Here is a 22083-nt window from a genome sequence, read left to right on the forward strand (position 1 = left end):
TTTTATACCAGTGAGTGCCTTTTTTCTATTTATATATCTGATGATTTTTTGAAGTGCACCCTGGAAGCTGCTACCCTGTATATGGAGTGCCTTTCCTACTGACTTTAATCTACCTACATTTACTTGAATGTGCACCCTACCCTGCAATGCTGAAATGAACTAACTTGCTATATTGAACTACAACTGTCTGGATTTTACAAAAAACGGATTTCTTGGAAAAGGTTTTTATCTTTTATTTTTCTTCCTTCCCCTATCTTACATGAACATGGAGGACTACTCAGATTTGGCAATCTCATCGGAAACCACCTCAGCTATCCCTGATGGAGATGGAGTGAATACAGACACATTTGAATATACGGATGAAGATGTCAATAGGTTTCTTGTTGCAGCGGACCTGAGTGAGTTGAGGGGTGAAACCCCAATTAATGTATATCACAAACTACTCAATTTAAGAAAGAGGCTTACTGATTTTCACTTACATGCTGTTTATCTCTCTAATTATCATAGAAATAGACAAATTCCCAGGGGTTTTAGGTTTGCACGAGGATATGATAGAGAGATGGTTATAGACATAAAGGCAGAAGCTATTAAACGATTTGAGGGCAACACGATCAAGCCAAGAGCAATAAACAACTCAGAGGAGAAGATCAACTTTATAACCACATTTGATCCAATGCACCAAAAAGATGCTGGAGCAATCTCTAAACACTGGGATCTGGTGCACTCAGACAAATCTTTACCATTTGTGAAACAACAACATCCAAGAATGGTATATCGAAGAGCAAAAAATTTGCGGGACCTGCTGGTGAAAACGGATCCAACTAGGTGCTATGAGAACACTACTTGGCTGAAATCCAATAAAAAAGGGTGCTTTAAATGTGGTGACTGTGTCACATGTGATAGCATGCTCAAAGGTGATACTTTCCAGCACCCACACACTAACAAGCGCTATAAAATCAAACACAGACTTTCATGTATGAGTACCCATGTGATTTACATGCTGGTTTGTCCATGTTCCCTTGTCTATATAGGGAAAACGGTCACTACATTTCGGGAGCGTATGGCCAATCATCGCTGTGCGATCAGGGAAGCCATCAAAAATGGCGACTCTGATCAGCCAGTAGCACGCCATTTCGCCAGACATAAACATGGTGTATCAAGCTTAAAAACCATGCTAATTGACCACGTACCACCGCTAACAAGGGGAGGTGACAGGGGCAATCGACTGTTAAGAATGGAGACGAGATGGATCTACGCTTTGGATACTACACTGTGTGCAGAATTATTAGGCAAATGAGTATTTTGACCACATCATCCTCTTTATGCATGTTGTCTTACTCCAAGCTGTATAGGCTCGAAAGCCTACTACCAATTAAGCATATTAGGTGATGTGCATCTCTGTAATGAGAAGGGGTGTGGTCTAATGACATCAACACCCTATATCAGGTGTGCATAATTATTAGGCAACTTCCTTTCCTTTGGCAAAATGGGTCAAAAGAAGGACTTGGCAGGCTCAGAAAAGTCAAAAATAGTGAGATATCTTGCAGAGGGATGCAGCACTCTTAAAATTGCAAAGCTTCTGAAGCGTGATCATCGAACAATCAAGCGTTTCATTCAAAATAGTCAACAGGGTCGCAAGAAGCGTGTGGAAAAACCAAGGCGCAAAATAACTGCCCATGAACTGAGAAAAGTCAAGCGTGCAGCTGCCAAGATGCCACTTGCCACCAGTTTGGCCATATTTCAGATCTGCAACATCACTGGAGTGCCCAAAAGCACAAGGTGTGCAATACTCAGAGACATGGCCAAGGTAAGAAAGGCTGAAAGACGACCACCACTGAACAAGACACACAAGCTGAAACGTCAAGACTGGGCCAAGAAATATCTCAAGACTGATTTTTCTAAGGTTTTATGGACTGATGAAATGAGAGTGAGTCTTGATGGGCCAGATGGATGGGCCCGTGGCTGGATTGGTAAAGGGCAGAGAGCTCCAGTCCGACTCAGACGCCAGCAAGGTGGAGGTGGAGTACTGGTTTGGGCTGGTATCATCAAAGATGAGCTTGTGGGGCCTTTTCGGGTTGAGGATGGAGTCAAGCTCAACTCCCAGTCCTACTGCTAGTTTCTGGAAGACACCTTCTTCAAGCAGTGGTACAGGAAGAAGTCTGCATCCTTCAAGAAAAACATGATTTTCATGCAGGACAATGCTCCATCACACGCGTCCAAGTACTCCACAGCGTGGCTGGCAAGAAAGGGTATAAAAGAAGAAAATCTAATGACATGGCCTCCTTGTTCACCTGATCTGAACCCAATTGAGAACCTGTGGTCCATCATCAAATGTGAGATTTACAAGGAGGGAAAACAGTACACCTCTCTGAACAGTGTCTGGGAGGCTGTGGTTGCTGCTGCACGCAATGTTGATGGTGAACAGATCAAAACACTGACAGAATCCATGGATGGCAGGCTTTTGAGTGTCCTTGCAAAGAAAGGTGGCTATATTGGTCACTGATTTGTTTTTGTTTTGTTTTTGAATGTCAGAAATGTATATTTGTGAATGTTGAGATGTTATATTGGTTTCACTGGTAAAAATAAATAATTGAAATGGGTATATATTTGTTTTTTGTTAAGTTGCCTAATAATTATGCACAGTAATAGTCACCTGCACACACAGATATCCCCCTAAAATAGCTATAACTAAAAACAAACTAAAAACTACTTCCAAAACTATTCAGCTTTGATATTAATGAGTTTTTTGGGTTCATTGAGAACATGGTTGTTGTTCAATAATAAAATTAATCCTCAAAAATACAACTTGCCTAATAATTCTGCACTCCCTGTATAGCACCTAGGGGATTAAACACTATGCTGGATTTCTCGCCATTCTACATTGCAAGTTGATCTAATCGCTCTTTATGGACTATAACAGTTCATTCTATCTGAAATCGCAAATCATATCCATCTCTAATTACTTTTAAAAATATGACTTTTTATTACTTTTTATTACTGTTAGTTCACAAGTCCTCAGGCACTTTCTACCACACTCCAGGAGACATTGAGAATATACAAATCGACTGGTTATGGATATGTGTGCACATACTGTTCACTGTCTGAGATCTGGGATGGTTGAAAATGCTTTTTCCCATCTCTCACATATTTGATCATTGATGATAGTGTACTGGTGCATATATGTACATCACCAGCTAAACAAATACATTGTAGTATAAAGTTATTAAATTACTATATGTCCACCATTGTCATGCTTTTAAGTTATATTCGATCACCTATGATCGATTATCTTTGTTTTTTAATATATTGGCATTCTGATTTGCGTTTGGTTGCAGTACCCCTGGACATACACAATGAGGATTTCCTACGGTGTTTTAGTTAAGTGTATGTTTGACACTTCCTCATTGCTTGTGTATGCCGTAAGACAACAAACAGTTGTCACTATGGTTACCGGCGTCACCACGTGGTTCACGCTGCTGACGCAACTTCCAGTCACATGACTTCCGGGTATGCACCATGCAAGCCGCGGTTGTGGCTTGGCGCCATCAGATGCTAATGGGGTACTTAAGGTGAAGGGGTATTATATGTGTTATACTGCTTTTTGTAGATTCAAACTGTTTGTATCATGCATTTGATAAAGGGGGTGTAATACCTCCGAAACGTCATGCATTCTTAACTTAAACCATTAAATGTTATATTTTATTTTATACCAGTGAGTGCCTTTTTTCTATTTATATATCTGATGATTTTTTGAAGTGCACACTGGAAGCTGCTACCCTGTATATGGAGTGCCTTTCCTACTGACTTTAATCTATATATATATATATAAACAGGGAGTGCAGAATTATTAGGCAAGTTGTATTTTTGAGGATTAATTTTATTATTGAACAACAACCATGTTCTCAATGAACCCAAAAAACTCATTAATATCAAAGCTGAATAGTTTTGGAAGTAGTTTTTAGTTTGTTTTTAGTTATAGCTATTTTAGGGGGATATCTGTGTGTGCAGGTGACTATTACTGTGCATAATTATTAGGCAACTTAACAAAAAACAAATATATACCCATTTCAATTATTTATTTTTACCAGTGAAACCAATATAACATCTCAACATTCACAAATATACTTTTCTGACATTCAAAAACAAAACAAAAACAAATCAGTGACCAATATAGCCACCTTTCTTTGCAAGGACACTCAAAAGCCTGCCATCCATGGATTCTGTCAGTGTTTTGATCTGTTCACCATCAACATTGCGTGCAGCAGCAACCACAGCCTCCCAGACACTGTTCAGAGAGGTGTACTGTTTTCCCTCCTTGTAAATCTCACATTTGATGATGGACCACAGGTTCTCAATGGGGTTCAGATCAGGTGAACAAGGAGGCCATGTCATTAGATTTTCTTCTTTTATACCCTTTCTTGCCAGCCACGCTGTGGAGTACTTGGACGCGTGTGATGGAGCATTGTCCTGCATGCAAATCATGTTTTTCTTGAAGGATGCAGGCTTCTTCCTGTACCACTGCTTGAAGAAGGTGTCTTCCAGAAACTGGCAGTAGGACTGGGAGTTGAGCTTGACTCCATCCTCAACCCGAAAAGGCCCCACAAGCTCATCTTTGATGATACCAGCCCAAACCAGTACTCCACCTCCACCTTGCTGGCGGGAGTCGGACTGGAGCTCTCTGCCCTTTACCAATCCAGCCACGGGCCCATCCATCTGGCCCATCAAGACTCACTCTCATTTCATCAGTCCATAAAACCTTAGAAAAATCAGTCTTGAGATATTTCTTGGCCCAGTCTTGACGTTTCAGCTTGTGTGTCTTGTTCAGTGGTGGTCGTCTTTCAGCCTTTCTTACCTTGGCCATGTCTCTGAGTATTGCACACCTTGTGCTTTTGGGCACTCCAGTGATGTTGCAGCTCTGAAATATGGCCAAACTGGTGGCAAGTGGCATCTTGGCAGCTGCACGCTTGACTTTTCTCAGTTCATGGGCAGTTATTTTGCGCCTTGGTTTTTCCACACGCTTCTTGCGACCCTGTTGACTATTTTGAATGAAACGCTTGATTGTTCGATGATCACGCTTCAGAAGCTTTGCAATTTTAAGAGTGCTGCATCCCTCTGCAAGATACCTCACTATTTTTTACTTTTCTGAGCCTATCAAGTCCTTCTTTTGACCCATTTTGCCAAAGGAAAGGAAGTTGCCTAATAATTATGCACACCTGATATAGGGTGTTGATGTCATTAGACCACACCCCTTCTCATTACAGAGATGCACATCACCTAATATGCTTAATTGGTAGTAGGCTTTCGAGCCTATACAGCTTGGAGTAAGACAACATGCATAAAGAGGATGATGTGGTCAAAATACTCATTTGCCTAATAATTCTGCACACAGTGTATATATATATATATATATATATATATACATATATATATATATATGTATATACTGTATATATATATATATATATATATATATATATATATATGAGACTGACGGTTTTAACATGTGTGCCGTGGATTTTTAACCGAATTTGAATAAAGGATACGTTTTAACTTTTTGGAATGCAGTTATCATTTGATTTTCATATATATATATATATATATATATATATATATATATATATATATATATATATATATATATATATATATATATATATATATATATATATTTATATATATACAGTATTTACATACATACATACACACATACTGTATGTATTGTGCTGTGATACCATGTCTCCTACAAACTATTCGTGACATATTGACATTCATTCACAAACAATCATAATGATTGTCTGAGAATGAATGTCAATATGTCATGGTTGTAAATTATGCCTGCCTGTCTGCCTGATGAGCCGGTCACATACCTCTCAATATTTCAAAATTTGAAAGAGGGACACCCCTGCACTGGGAATAAAAAACAAGCAAAATTTAAAAAATATGTCACACTGTTGTCAGTCTGCCGCGGCACACTTGAGGATCTATCACGGCACACTAGTGTGTCACGGCACACTGGTTGAAAAACACTGAAGTAGAGAGTGGATGTGACTGCTCTATACATCACAGGCTCACAGCACAGCCAAAAGAGGAAATGAAGGGGGGCGGAGGAACACACAATACCAATTAGGATTATAACCTTTTATTGTAAAATATATATACGCTTTAAAAAAAATAATTGTGGTTTTACTTGCAAACTAATATATGTTTTATTGCAACATTCTTATAGTCTAAAATTAACCATCACTTTAACATTCCTGCTTTTTCAAATAAAGATACCAAGAGAACGAAGAAAATGTGATAATAGGAGTACTAATAATAACTAGTATTTATATAGCGCCTTTCTCCCAGTGGGACTCAAAGCGCTTTTTCAGCGCTCGCTCTTGGAATTAACCAAATCGGCAGCTGAATAGTAATAGTTGTTATCATTACCCAATTTAATGGTAAATTAGAAAGTTGTTTAAAATTGCATGATCTATCTAAATCATGAAAGAAAAATTTTGGGTTTACTATCCCTTTAAGCCCTTAACCCATTTTGACGTATTATACTTTGCTTATTGTACTGCTCGACGTATATATATATATATATATATATATATATATATATATATATATATTTGTCTAAACTGCAGGAAGCTCCAGCAGTCTCGGCTGTTAAAGGGATACTAAACCCCATATTTTTCTTTAATTATTCAGATAGAGCATGCAATTTTAAGCAACTTTATAATTTACTCCATATTCCAGCAATAGAAGGCCTAAATAAATATAAAGAATTATTTGTGATAATATAAGTTATGATATATCACTTTAAAAAGTAATGGTGCAGACCTTTAATACAGATGTTATACCTAGAACAAAAAAGATGTAATAGTGTGTATACACACTACCATACAAAATAATACTTTATCATTTACTCCTATTATCTCATTCTCTTGCTATCTTTATTTGAAAAGCAGGAATGTAAAGCTTAGGAGTCGGACCATTTTTGGTTTAGCACCTGGGTAGCGTTTGCTGATTGGTGGCTAAATATGGAGGTGGAGGGACCACTACACTACAGAAACTAATAAATATATATGTGGTTTATAGGTACTGGCAGACAGCTGACAGTACCTAAGATGGTAGACACTTGTTAGAGAGAGAGGGTTAGATAACTGTTTGGGGGTGGGTCAGGAAGGTTGGTAGGTAAGGGGGGATCCTACACTACAGAAAATATTACAAAATATTTCATTTAAAAAAATGCCTTAAATCTTGATACTGCCAGACTGTCTGCCAGTACCTAATATGGTGGTGACCAGTGGGGTGAGGGAGGGAAGACAGCTGTTTGGGAAGGATCGGGTAGGGATCAGGAAGTGTCAGATTGGAGGGTAATTTCTACACTAAAGCTAAACTTACCCTTACAAGCTACCTGATTAACCCCTTCCTGGCAAGGAATAATAGATGTGTGGTGCGCAACTGAAATTAGCAGCCTTCCAATTACAAAAAAGCAATGCCAAAGCCATATATATCTGCTATTTCTGAACAAATAGGATTCCAGAAAATCTTTTACAATTATTTGTGCCTTGATTACACAAGTGGTATGTAAATAGTCTCAGTGAGAAACTCAAAGTTTGTGAAAAGTTAACTTTTTTGATATGATTGCATTTGGCGGGGAAATGGTTGCATGAAATATACCAAAATGGGCCTAGATCAATACCTTGGCCTCTAGTTATCAAGCCGTCAACCTCAAATACGTTGGAATTATGCAGCGTATTTGTGGCGAGGCTGATTTGCCTTAGTTATCAAGCTCTGCTGCCCGGTAAAAGTAGAATATAGCGACGTAAGCTTCGATCCGCCGGACCCAGTCTGACACAGATCGATTCTTACGTCACTCCAGATGTTCCGAACGCAAGTTCGGCACAATCTGACTACTTTTGGGAGTTTTCAAATGACTAGCAGGTACGCTCGGCATTTTTCTGGCCCTGGAGGCGGCGGATCCCATAGGAATCAATGGGAGTCTAAACACCCCTAATCTACCACCCCTACACCGCCGCAACTAAATAAATGTATTACCCCCTAAACCACAGCTCCCGGAGCCCACCACCACTCTAATAAACTTATTAACCCCTAAACCGCCATTCCTGGACCCCGCCGCCCCCTAAATAATACATATTAACCACTATCCTGCCCCCCTATACCGCCGCCACCTATAATAAATTTATTAACCCCTATCCTGCCGATCCCGTACCCCGCTGCAACTAAATAAATTGTTTAACCCCTAAACCGCCGCTTCCAGACTCCGTCACAACCTATATTAAACTTATTGACCCCTAATCTGCCCCCCCTACACCGTCGCCACCTATAATAAATTTATTAACCCCTATCCTGTCCCCCCTATACCGTCGCCATCTATATTAAGTTAATTAACCCCTAAACATAAGTCCGGTAAAAGTAGAATATAGCGACGTAAGCTTCGATCCGCCGGACTCAGTCTGACACAGATCGATTCTTACGTCACTCCAGATGTTCCGAACGCAATCTGACTACTTTTGGGAGTTTTCAAATGACTAGCAGGTACGCTCGGCATTTTTCTGGCCCTGGAGGCGGCGGATCCCATAGGAATCAATGGGAGTCTAAACACCCCTAATCTGCCACCCCTACACCGCCGCAACTAAATAAATGTATTACCCCCTAAACCACAGCTCCCGGAGCCCACCACCACTCTAATAAACTTATTAACCCCTAAACCGCCATTCCTGGACCCCGCCGCCCCCTAAATAATACATATTAACCACTATCCTGCCCCCCTATACCGCCGCCACCTATAATAAATTTATTAACCCCTATCCTGCCGATCCCGTACCCCGCTGCAACTAAATAAATTGTTTAACCCCTAAACCGCCGCTTCCAGACTCCGTCACAACCTATATTAATCTTATTGACCCCTAATCTGCCCCCCCTACACCGTCGCCACCTATAATAAATTTATTAACCCCTATCCTGTCCCCCCTATACCGTCGCCATCTATATTAAGTTAATTAACCCCTAAACATAAGTCTAACACTAATCCTAACACCCCCCTAACAAATATTATTTTAATAAATCTAAATAAAATTACTATTATTAACTAAATTAATCCTATTTAAAAATAAATACTTACCTATAAAATAAAAACTAATATAGCTACAATAATTATATTGTAGCTATTTTAGGATTTATTTTTATTTTACAGGCAAATTTCAATTTATTTTAACTAGGTACAAAAGCTATTAAATAGTTATTAACTATTTAATAGCTACCTAGTTAAAATAAAGACAAATTTACCTGTAAAATAAAAACTAACCTAAGTTACAATTACACCTAACACTGCACTATCATTAACTAAATTATTCCTATTTAAAAATAAATACTTACCTGTAAAATAAACCCTAAGATAGCTACAATGTAATTAATAATTACATTGTAGCTATTTTAGGATTTATATTTATTTTACAGGTAACTTTGTATTTATTTCAACTAGGTAGAATAGTTATTAAATAGTTATTAACTATTTAATAACTACCTAGCTAAAAGAAATACAAAATTACCTGTAAAATAAATCCTAACCTAAGTTACAATTAAACCTAACACTACACTATCATTAAATAAATTAAATTAATTAACTACAAATACCTACAATTACATACAATTAAATAAACTAACTAAAGTACAAAAAATAAAAAAAACTAAGTTACAAAAAATAAATATTACAAGGTTTTTGAGCTAATTACACCGAATCTAAGCCCCCTAATAAAATAACAAAGCCCTCCGAAATAAAAAAATGCCCTACTCTATTCTAAATAACGAAAGTTAACAGCTATATTACCTTACCAGCCCTTAAAAGGCCTTTTGTGGGGCATGCCCCAAAGTATTCAGCTCTTTTGCATGTAAACCCCCCAACATTAAAACCCACCACCCACATAAACCTACTCTAACCCAAACCCCCCTTAAATAAACCTCACACTATCCCCCTGAAGATCATCCTACCTTTAGCCGTCTTCAGCCAGCTGACCGCCGATGGAACAGAAGAGGACATCCGCAGCAGCCGAAGTCATCATCCAAGGGGCGTTGAAGAGTTCTTCCATCCGATAGAAGTCTTCATCCAAGGGGTGCTGAAGAAGTCTTCCATCTGATAGAAGTCTTCATCAAGGCGGCGTCTTCAATCTTCATCCATCCGGAGCAGAGCAGAGCCATCTTCAAAGCAGCCGACGCAGAGCCATCTTCTTCCACCGATGCCTACTCGCCAAATGAATATTCCTTTAAGTGATGTCATCCAAGATGGCGTCCCTCAAATTCCGAATGGTGATAGGATTCTATCAGCCAATCGGAATTAAGGTAGGAAAAATCTGATTGGCTGATCCAATCACCCAATCAGATTGAGCTTGCATTCTATTGGCTGATCGGAACAGCCAATAGAATGCGAGCTCAATCTGATTGGCTGATTGGATCAGCCAATCAGATTGAACTTGAATCTGATTAGCTGATTGGATCAGCCAATCAGATTTTCCTACCTTAATTCCGATTGGCTGATAGAATTTGAGGGACGCCATCTTGGATTTATTTAATGATAGTGTAGTGTTAGGTTTAATTGTAACTTAGGTTAGGATTTATTTTAAAGGTAATTTTGAATTTCTTTTTTCTAGTTAGTTACTAAATAGTTAATAACTATTTAATAACTATTCCACCTAGTTGTAGCTATCTTAGGGTTTATTTTACAGGTAAGTATTTATTTTTGAATAGGAATAATTTAGTTAATGATAGTGTAGTGCTAGGTGTAATTGTAACTTAGGTTAGTTTTTTTTTTACAGGTAAATTTCTCTTTATTTTAACTAGGTAGCTATTAAATAGTTAATAACTATTTAATAGCTATTGTGCCTAGTTAAAATAAATTAAAATTTGCCTGTAAAATAAAAATAAATCCTAAAATAGCTACAATATAATTATTAGTAATATTGTAGCTATATTAGGGTTTATTTTATAGGTAAGTATTTAGTTTTAAATAGGAATAACTAATTTAATAAGTGTAAAATTTATTTAGATTTATTTAATTAATATTTAAGTTAGGGGGTGTTAGGGTTAGGGTTAGACTTAGGTTTAGGGGTTAATAATTTTATTATAGGTTGCGGCGGTATAGGGAGGCAGGATAGGGGTTAATAAATTTATTATAGGTGGCGACGGTGTAGGGGGGGCAGATTAGGAGTTAATAAGTTTAATATAGGTTGCGGCGGGGTATGGGATCGGCAGGATAGGGGTTAATAAATTTATTATAAGTGGCGGCGGTATATGGGGGCAGGATAAGGGTTAATAGGTATTATATAGGTGGTGGCGGGGTCTGGGAGCGGCGTTTTACGGGTTAATACATTTATTATAGTTGCGGCGGGGTCTAGGAGTGGCGGTTTAGGGGTTAATAACTTTATTTAGTTGCGGGGGCGCCGGTATAGGGGGTAGAACAGTGTAGTTTAGTGTGGGTGCTTAGTGACAGCTTGTCAATAAAGCTGGAAAAAAGCTGAAGAGCAGCGAGATCGGATGAGTGATAACTATCACAGTCCGCTGCTCATCGCCTCGTACTTGGTGCGCAGCTTTTTGACAGCTTTTTTGATAACTTTGGCGAGCGTATTCAGGTCCGCGGCGGTGATGTGAGACGAGCTTAGGCGAGCGTATTGGGGCCGGCGATGGCAGGTAAGTAGACAAGTTGATAACTAGAGGCCCTTGGGTTCTCTACTTAAAAGCAGAAATCACAATATTGGGATTGGCCTGAAAATCGATACAAATACTGCTCCCAATATGTTGTGATTATGGCCTATATGTGTTATATTGCAAAATATTCTTTTTTTTACGCTTCTCCTAAATCATTTTATTTTCTCGATCAGGACCAAAAGTGCAGCTATAGCAAGTACATTGGTTATAAATGAATTATGACTTTTATAGTTCATAGTTACATGTCTGTTTGACACAGATTAATGTATCATTTTCTAAATTGTATTTTAGAATATGTCTATTACACTCCAACCGATGGTTCCACAGGACGTTAAATCAAGAGAAAACCAATCAACAGTAACAAAGGTCATCCTTTTGGGGTTTCCAAATCTTCAGAGTTCCAGGATTATAATTGTCTTTGCTTTCCTTATAATTTATATTGCTACTTTAGTTGGAAACATTTTGATTATTGCATTGGTTTCAACCAGCAATAATCTACGTTCTCCCATGTACTTCTTCCTATGTCAATTGTCTATATCTGACATCTTGGAAACAACAACCATTATGCCTAATTGCATGAGTGTTGTATTAAAAGAAGGCACCACCATGTCTATTGTTGAATGTATTACTCAATTTTGTATGTTTGGTTCCTGTTCAGTTACAGAATGTTTTATTCTTACAGTGATGTCTTATGACAGATATGTAGCTATCTGTAAGCCATTACACTACAATAATGTGATGAACTTTACATTTTGCATTCATCTAATTATCTGCTCTTGGCTCACGGGCTTCATGGTAACATTACTTATCACCATCATGCTATATAGGTTAAATTTCTGTGGTCCAAATATCATTGACCACTTTTTTTGTGATTTCAAACCTATTGTACAGCTATCTTGCTCTGACACAACCATTGTGGAAATGATCGTATTTTTAGTAGCCACTCCTGAAACATTTATTCAAACAATGTTCATTGTTGGGACTTATATTTATATATTTATCACTATAGTTCACATCTCTTCTAAGGTGGAGAGACGGAAAACCTTCTCCACCTGTAGCTCTCATCTTACTGTTGTTTGCACATATTATGGGACTTTGATTTCCATCTACGTTGCACCAACCCAAGGGCAGACTTTTAACATAAATAAGGTCCTATCCCTTCTTTACACTGTAGTGACGCCTTTATTGAACCCTATAATATACAGCTTGAGGAATAAGGAAATTAAAACAGCCATAATAACATTTTATAAGAAATATATGAATATAATTTAAAAATAGTAAAAGGTAAATGATTACAGTAGCTCCCTGTAGTGCATTGCTGCTCCTGAGCCTACCTTTTCAACAAAGGATACAACAAGAATGAAGCTAATTAGATAATAGAAGTTAATTAGAATGTTGCTTAGAAAAATGTGGAGTTATTTCCCTTTAACTTTTCACCACATAGAACAAACTACACTGTGAAAGATACAAGCATCACAAAAACACCTTCAAAACATTACTAAATATAAATAAATAAAAGGAAAAAACAATATGCAGAAAACAGTTAAAATAAAATAAAAATGAGACAACCTCATCACCTTTTAAAAGCAAAACTCAGCCTTCACAAAAAATATATTATTATTTTGCATGCGTGATAGAGTATCTATGAGTTCTTAAAAACTAACGGCTAGATTTGGAGTTTTGTCGGTAACGACCCAAAAAACTAACGCCGGCTTTTTTCTGGCCGCACCATGAGAATAACTCTGGTATTGAGAGTCCACAGAATGGCTGCGTTAGGCTCCAAAAAAGGAGCGTAGAGCATTTTTAACGCAGCTTCAACTCTCGATACCAGAGTTGCTTACGCAAGCGGCCAGCCTCAAAAACGTGCTCGTGCACGATTCCCCCATAGGAAACAATGGAGCTGTTTGAGCTGAAAAAACCCCAAACGCCTGCAAAAAAGCCACGTTCAGCTCCTAACGCAGCCCCATTGTTTGCTATGCGGTAACCCTTCCTACGTCTGCACTTAACACTCTAACATGTACCCCGAGTCTAAACACCCCTAACCTTGCACTTATTAACCCCTAATCTGCCGCCCCCGCTATCGCTGACCCCTGCATATTATTATTAACCCCTAATCTGCCGCTCCGTAAACCGCCGCTACTTACATTATCCCTATGTACCCCTAATCTGCTTCCCTAACATTGCCGACCCGTATATTATATTTATTAACCCCTAATCTGCCCCCCACAATGTCGCCTCCACCTGCCTACACTTATTAACCCCTAATCTGCCGAGCGGACCTGAGCGCTACTATAATAAAGTTATTAACCCCTAATCCGCCTCACTAACCCTATAATAAATAGTATTAATCCCTAATCTGCCCTCCCTAACATCACCGACACCTAACTTCAATTATTAACCCCTAATCTGCCGACTGGAGCTCACTGCTATTCTAATAAATGTATTAACCCCTAAAGCTAAGTCTAACCCTAACACTAACACCCCCCTAAATTAAATATAATTTACATCTAACGAAATTAATTAACTCTTATTAAATAAATTATTCCTATTTAAAGCTAAATACTTACCTGTAAAATAAATCCTAATATAGCTACAATATAAATTATAATTATATTATAGCTATTTTAGGATTAATATTTATTTTACAGGTAACTTTGTATTTATTTTAACCAGGTACAATAGCTATTAAATCGTTAAGAACTATTTAATAGCTAAAATAGTTAAAATAATTACAAAATTACCTGTAAAATAAATCCTAACCTAAGTTACAATTAAACCTAACACTACACTATCAATAAATTAATTAAATAAACTACCTACAATTACCTACAATTAACCTAACACTACACTATCAATAAATTAATTAAATACAATTCCTACAAATAAATACAATTAAATAAACTAGCTAAAGTACAAAAAATAAAAAAGAACTAAGTTACAAAAAATTAAAAAATATTTACAAACATAAGAAAAATATTACAACAATTTTAAACTAATTACACCTACTCTAAGCCCCCTAATAAAATAACAAAGCCCCCCAAAATAAAAAAATGCCCTACCCTATTCTAAATTACTAAAGTTCAAAGCTCTTTAACCTTACTAGCCCTGAACAGGGCCCTTTGCGGGGCATGCCCCAAGAAGTTCAGCTCTTTTGCCTGTAAAAAAAAAACATACAATACCCCCCCCCCAACATTACAACCCACCACCCACATACCCCTAATCTAACCCAAACCCCCCTTAAATAAACCGAAAACTAAGCCCCTGAAGATCTTCCTACCTTATCTTCACCCTGCCAGGTTCACCGATCCGTCCTGAAGAGCTCCTCCGATGTCCTGATCCAAGCCCAAGCGGGGGGCTGAAGAGGTCCATGATCCGGCTGAAGTCTTCATCCAAGCGGGAACTGAAGAGGTCCATGATCCGGATGAAGTCTTCATCCAAGCGGGAGCTGAAGAGGTCCATGATCCGGATGAAGTCTTCTATCAACTGCATATTCAATCTTCTTTCTTCCGGATCCATCTTGCAGACCTCCGGCGTGGAACATCCTCTTCTCCCGATGCCTACTAGCCGAATGACGGTTCCTTTAAGGGACATCATCCAAGATGGCGTCCCTCGAATTCCGATTGGCTGATAGGATTCTATCAGCCAATCAGAATCAAGTTCAATCCAATTGGCTGATCCAATCAGCCAATCAGATTGAGCTTGCATTCTATTGGCTGTTCCGATTAGCCAATAGAATGCGAGCTCAATCTGATTGGCTGATTGGATCAGCCAATTGGATTGAACTTGATTCTGATTGGCTGATTCCATCAGCCAATCAGAATATTCCTACCTTAATTCTGATTGGCTGATAGAATCCTATCAGCCAATCGGAATTCGAGGGACGCCATCTTGGATGACGTCCCTTAAAGGAACCGTCATTCGGCTAGTAGGCATCAGGAGAAGAGGATGTTCCGCGTCGGAGGTCTGCAAGATGGATCCGGAAGAAAGAAGATTGAAGATGCAGTTGATAGAAGACTTCATCCGGATCATGGACCTCTTCAGCTCCCGCTTGGATGAAGACTTCATCCGGATCATGGACCTCTTCAGCTCCCGCTTGGATGAAGACTTCAGCCGGATCATGGACCTCTTCAGCCCCCCGCTTGGGCTTGGATCAGGACATCGGAGGAGCTCTTCAGGATGGATCGGTGAACCTGGCAGGGTGAAGATAAGGTAGGAAGATCTTCAGGGGCTTAGTTTTCGGTTTATTTAAGGGGGGGTTTGGGTTAGATTAGGGGTATGTGGGTGGTGGGTTGTAATGTTGGGGGGCTTGGGTATTGTATGTTTTTTTTTACAGGCAAAAGAGCTGAATTCTTTGGGGCATGCCCCGCAAAGGGCCCTGTTCAGGGCTGGTAAGGTTAAAGAGCTTTGAACTTTAGTAATTTAGAATAGGGTAGGGCATTTTTTTATTTTGGGGGGCTTTGTTATTTTATTAGGGGGCTTAGAGTAGGTGTAATTAGTTTAAAATTGTTGTAATATTTTTCTTATGTTTGTAAATATTTTTTTATTTTTTGTAACTTAGTTCTTTTTTATTTTTTGTACTTTAGCTAGTTTATTTAATTGTATTTATTTGTAGGAATTGTATTTAATTAATTTATTGATAGTGTAGTGTTAGGTTAATTGTAGGTAATTGTAGGTAGTTTATTTAATTAATTTATTGATAGTTTAGTGTTAGGTTTAATTGTAACTTAGGTTAGTATTTATTTTACAGGTAATTTTGTAATTATTTTAACTATTTTAGCTATTACATAGTTCTTAACTATTTAATAGCTATTGTACCTGGTTAAAATAAATAAAAAGTTACCTGTAAAATAAATATAAATCCTAAAATAGCTATAATATAATTATAATTTATATTGTAGCTATATTAGGATTTATTTTACAGGTAAGTATTTATCTTTAAATAGGAATAATTTATTTAATAAGAGTTAATTAATTTTGTTAGATGTAAATTATATTTAACTTAGGGGGTGTTAGTGTTAGGGTTAGACTTAGCTTTAGGGGTTAATACATTTATTAGAGTAGCGGTGAGCTCCAGTCGGCAGATTAGGGGTTAATAATTGAAGTTAGGTGTCGGCGATGTTAGGGAGGGCAGATTAGGGGTTAATACTATTTATTATAGGGTTAGTGAGGCGGATTAGGGGTTAATAACTTTATTATAGTAGCGCTCAGGTCCGCTCGGCAGATTAGGGGTTAATAAGTGTAGGCAGATGGAGGCGACGTTGAGGGGGGCAGATTAGGGGTTAATAAATATAATTCAGGGGTCGGCGGTGTTAGGGGGAGCAGATTAGGGGTACATAAGGATAACGTAGGTGGCGGTCGGCAGATTAGGGGTTAAAAAAATGTATTCGAGTGTCGGCGATGTGGGGGGACCTCGGTTTAGGGGTACATAGGTAGTTTATGGGTGTTAGTGTACTTTAGAGTACAGTAGTTAAGAGCTTTAGAAACCGGCGTTAGCCCAGAAAGCTCTTAACTACTGACTTTTTTCCTGCGGCTGGAGTTTTGTCGTTAGATGTCTAACGCTCACTTCAGAAACGACTCTAAATACCGGAGTTAGAAAAATCCCATTGAAAAGATAGGATACGCAATTGACGTAAGGGGATCTGCGGTATGGAAAAGTCGCGGCTGAAAAGTGAGCGTTAGACCCTATTTTGAGTGACTCCAAATACCGGCGGTAGCCTAAAACCAGCGTTAGGAGCCTCTAACGCTGGTTTTCACGGCTAACGCCAAACTCGAAATCTAGGTCTAAGACCATTGGCCAAATTATCAAGCTCCGAATTGAGCTTAATGCCCCCGTTTCCGTGCGAGCCTTTAGGCTCACCGGAAACAGAAGTTATGATGCAGCGGTATAAAGACTGCTGCTACATAACTTGTCCACCTGCTCTGAGGCCACGGACAGAAATCAACCCGATTGAATACGATCGGGTTGATTAACACCCCCTGCTAGCAGCTGGTTGGCCGCGAATCTACAGGGGACGGCATTGCATGAGCAGTTCACAAGAACTACTGGTGCAATGATAAATGCCGATAGCGATACGCTACCGATAAATGCTGATACACTACACCGTATCATGTCCGCTCGCACTATGATATATCTAGTCCCATGACTCTAGTACACCCTGAAACACCCATTGCAAGCCTTTTTTTATCTTATGAGTTTACTTTAAGTAAACAGACATGCAAATATTTTACCTAAACAAACATTTATAAAATCCATTTTGCATGAGTTTTCCTAAGTGCATGGTTGCAATTAATGCTCTTCTGCATTGCTAGCAGCTCCAGTGCAAAGTGTCTTATATTTGGGCATTTAACACAATGGACCCGATTACAAGTGGTTGGAAGTAGCATGCATATTAAAAGTTTAAGCGTAACTGAGGTTAACACGCAATGGGTTAGTGCAATCTCGGAGCTCTGGGTAACAATTAGGCTAAAATAAAAAGTTGCACAAAACACATCAAACTGACACTTAAAAGCACAGTTACACTCATAATAACACAATCTAATAAAAATGATTTTTAAAAAAAGTCTAAAAAGGCTCAAAAATTGGGTTCCAGGTGTTAGAGAAAAAAAAAAGGCACCCAAAGGTCTTTAACATAGAGATACATACAGACACATGCCTAAATATGTATATGTCTATATATGTGTACATATGTATTTATGTATTTATATGTGTATATACTGTATGTATTTAGAGACATATATATATATACACATATAAACCCATTAATACCGATTTATATATATACAGATATAATGTGACATATGTTAAAAGGCAATAATTCAAAAATGCCGGTACTGGTAAATAACTTTGACTTTATTCCAAAATATATAAAAAATGGCTCACATGACGTATTAAAAGATAAGGCACAGACTTGACGGACTAGTCTATGTTAAAAGGCATCCGCTTATATGGACAATGTTAAAGCTGTTCTTGTTTGATAAAATCTGATGTCTAAGGGTAAAGTCGAGATTGTCTGGAGTGTCCTTTCCGAATATCAAACTATATTGCATTGGTTTCCATGTGTGTCAATGTTTAACAACAGAGATGTAATAATAAAATAGACATTGAACTTTAAGACATACTGTAATTATAGAGTGTAGAAATAGGGCAATTGTACAAGTAAATTGAACATGTATTATCTTTGGATAGTCAAGTGAAGAAAACACCCTGTTTCGTGCTGAAGGGGAAGACCTTATGATCCACTAGTACATTGTCCAGCAACAATATAGTCCATATCCAAACTCGTGTAATGAAATATCAGCGGGGGTGCTCCGCTAAAAAAACAAAGTTGAGAAGGTAGTGCTATAACATAAAGGTTAAGGAGAAAGAGGGAAAGAAAGAGACAGAAGAAGGGATATTAAGTAGAGGTGGTAAGGTAATTCGGATTATGCTGAACAAAATAGGTGTTAGGGTTAAACATATGGTGTGTCAGGTCCATATATTGCTGAGCCACATTATGCCAGATAGTTGCCGGAGTAAGCAGGTAGTAAAGGAAAAGTGGAGAATGTTGAATGAGGTTTTTTTTAGTCTTGGGAACGCTAAGGACCCAAATTTTGTCTTTCATGATTCAGATAGAGCATGCAATTCTAAGCAACATTCTAATTTACTCCTATTATCAATTTTTCTTCATTCTTTTGCCATCTTTATTTAAAAAGCGGGAATGTGGTGCATATGAGCCGGCCCATTTTTGGTTGAGAACCTGGGTTATGATTGCTTATTGGTGGTCAGCCACCAATAAGCAAGCTCTATCGATGGTGCTGAACCTAAAATGGTGTGGCTGCTAAGATTTTCATTCCTGCTTTTTAAATAAAGATAGCAAGAGAATAAAGAAAAATTGATAATAGGAGTAAATTATAATGTTGCTTAAAATGTCATGCTCTATCTGAATCATGAAAGAAAACATGTGGGTTTAGTAACCCTTTAAGCTAATCGGTGATGTGGTTGAGGCTGTATGCGACTGATAAATCTTTGATTTAGTTTCCCATAGAAACATTATATTGTAGTAAAATGCAAGATTATCAGTGGTAAAGTAAAATAATTGCTCGAGTGATAAATTTAGGTGTAGTTGGTGTTCCCACATAGCTAGAGTATGGGGGTTTTCTTTCATAGTTTGGGAATTAGTTGTCAGGCACTATTAAGAGCTATCTGTAGTAGAGCCGTGTGTGTTTTGGGTGGGGTCTTAGGTGTTTTGTTAAAAAGAAAGGGTAAGGGATATAGTGGGAGTTCACAGTTTAGCATGTTGTTAAAGGAGGAGCAAATATCCTGCCAGAATTTTGATAGTTTGGGGCAATCCCACCATATATGTAGAGGTAGGCATTTTGAATTACAGCCCATTCAGCAATGATCAGAGGCTCCAGTGAATATATATTTGAGTTTTTGAGGTGTGAGGTACCACCTCATTAAAAAAAATTATAATTGGTTTCAAGGAGGGCAGGTGATTGTGCGGATTTTGCTGTTTTGTTAAAACATATGTGCCATTCCTTTACCAATAGTGTAAAAGGTATCTCTCTATGCCTGGAGGTGACATACATTGGGACAGTGGGGTTCGTGAGAGAGATTAATAAGGAGGAGAGCAAGGAGATTCCATGCCTTGAATATCCTTCATCCATGCATAGCTTTTCAAAAGTGGTTAGTTGTCTAAACATCAAAGGTATATCTTTGTGTGTTGCAACAAGTTGGAAATAATGGAACCAAGTTGTGAATTAACCAGTGGCCCTAGTGTATCTTTGGGTAGCAGTTTGGCAGATCTGTGATTGTATGGATTGGGATAAGATGAAGTATTTTGTTTATTTCTTTTGGGGAGACTTTAAGACCTGCAGGGAAAAACAGGTTGTTAAGTATCAGGGTCAGAGGGGATGGATTTCCAGACCTCCAAGTGTTAAGTCAGGGGGGTCTATGTGTACGGTAAATCCAACAACAACTTCCCAATTGAGGGTTGTTTGTCATTTCATGTTCTAGGTGATCAGTGGCCTCTACAGCTTGCTGATAGACTCCTAGATCTGGGGCACTGAGTTCTCCTAAGCATTTAGAGGTTGTTAAGGTGGATTAAGCTATTTGGGGGTTGTTACTCCATATGAAGGAGTTGATGACCGCATGTAGTTTTGGGATATAAGAGACGGGGAGGGTAATAGGGGCTGTTTAGAAAAGGTACAGTATTTTGGGAAAATAGTCATCTTAAAAACATTCATCCAACCCAAAAAATATATTTTTTGGTAGTAATTTCCGATTTACTGTTGTTGGTTATATAGTTGGATACCCTGCAGTAGTCTTCAAGTATGGATCACACCTCAGAGAGAGAGTACTCAGGGCAAGTAAGGGTTAGAAGAAGGTCATCGGCAAAAAGTGCTAATTTGTAATGGGAGTCCCTTATACTCACTCCCGCGATGCGGGGATGCGAGTGTATTAGGAATGCGAAGATTTCCACCAACAGAACAAATAACAGTGGGGATAGGGGGCAACATTGTCTGGTGTTGTTGTGGATAGGGAAGGATTGTGATAAGATACCATACGTTTTGATTTTCGCTCTTGGTGAACTATATAGAGAGAATATTCTATAGAGAAATTTGTTAGGTATTCTGAATTTATGTAAGGTGTATCCGAGAAAGGTCCAGTCCAACCTGTCAAAAGCCTTTTAGCCATCCATTGACAGTAAGACTGTCTGGATTCGGTGTTGGAGTACATAATGTATCAGGTTGAGGATTTTAATGGTGTTGTTCCGAGCCTCTCTCCGGGGCACAAAGCCCACTTGGTCAGGGTGCACAAGTTTGGGAAGCAGGGGGTTTAATCTGTTTGCTAGGATCATTGAGAAAAATTTGAGGTCTACATTTAGAAGTAAGATGGGGAGGAAGTTTGGGGGTGAAGCAGAGGGTTTTCCTGATTTTTGGCGTACGGTTATTGTCGCATCTAATATGATGGTAGGGAAAGAGTGTCCCTCATCAATTTGGTTGAAAACTTTAAAAAGGTAGGGAATAAGGATGACTTTAAATTCTTTTTAGAAGGCACCAGAAAATCTATCTGGGCCAGGGGCTTTCCAAAGTTTTAAGGAGGTGATCGCAACCTTGATTTCAGTCTTTAAAATAGGTGAAGTGAGGAAAGTCTGCTGTTCTATATTTAGCGAGGGGGGAATTAATGTCTTTAAGGTAAGAGCGACAAACTTGGGCGTGTTCAATGGTTTCCCTGTGTGGGTGTAGGTTATATAAATGTTTGTAGTATTGTCAGAATTCCTCAGCAATGGAATGTGCGTTTTCAATTTTTCTTTGTGTATGGGAGGCCAGAATAGGAATGTAGGAGGGGGCTTGTTGTTTTAAAGGCCCTTACCAGGAGTCATCCTGGTTTAT

The 22083-nt window shown here is 38.4% G+C and overlaps 1 protein-coding gene across 1 annotated transcript; it reads left to right on the forward strand.

The window, feature by feature from the left end:
- Positions 1–265: 265 nt before the first annotated feature.
- Positions 266–12981, forward strand: LOC128664744 (olfactory receptor 1002-like). The gene is made up of 2 exons (XM_053719551.1): positions 266–769; positions 12001–12981. Exons 1-2 carry the CDS (start codon positions 266–268, stop codon positions 12979–12981), a joined length of 1485 nt encoding a protein of 494 aa, XP_053575526.1.
- Positions 12982–22083: the final 9102 nt, after the last annotated feature.

Source organism: Bombina bombina, chromosome 6, assembly GCF_027579735.1.
Source record: "Bombina bombina isolate aBomBom1 chromosome 6, aBomBom1.pri, whole genome shotgun sequence".
NCBI classification, from domain to species: Eukaryota; Metazoa; Chordata; class Amphibia; order Anura; family Bombinatoridae; genus Bombina; species Bombina bombina.

Bases quoted from the DNA above. Each gene is read 5' to 3' on its own strand.
- LOC128664744 (XM_053719551.1), top strand. From the start codon at position 266: ATGGAGGACTACTCAGATTTGGCAATCTCATCGGAAACCACCTCAGCT. The intron at 770-12,000 runs GTATATCGAAGA...ATTGTATTTTAG, and splicing joins AACAACAACATCCAAGAATG to AATATGTCTATTACACTCCA.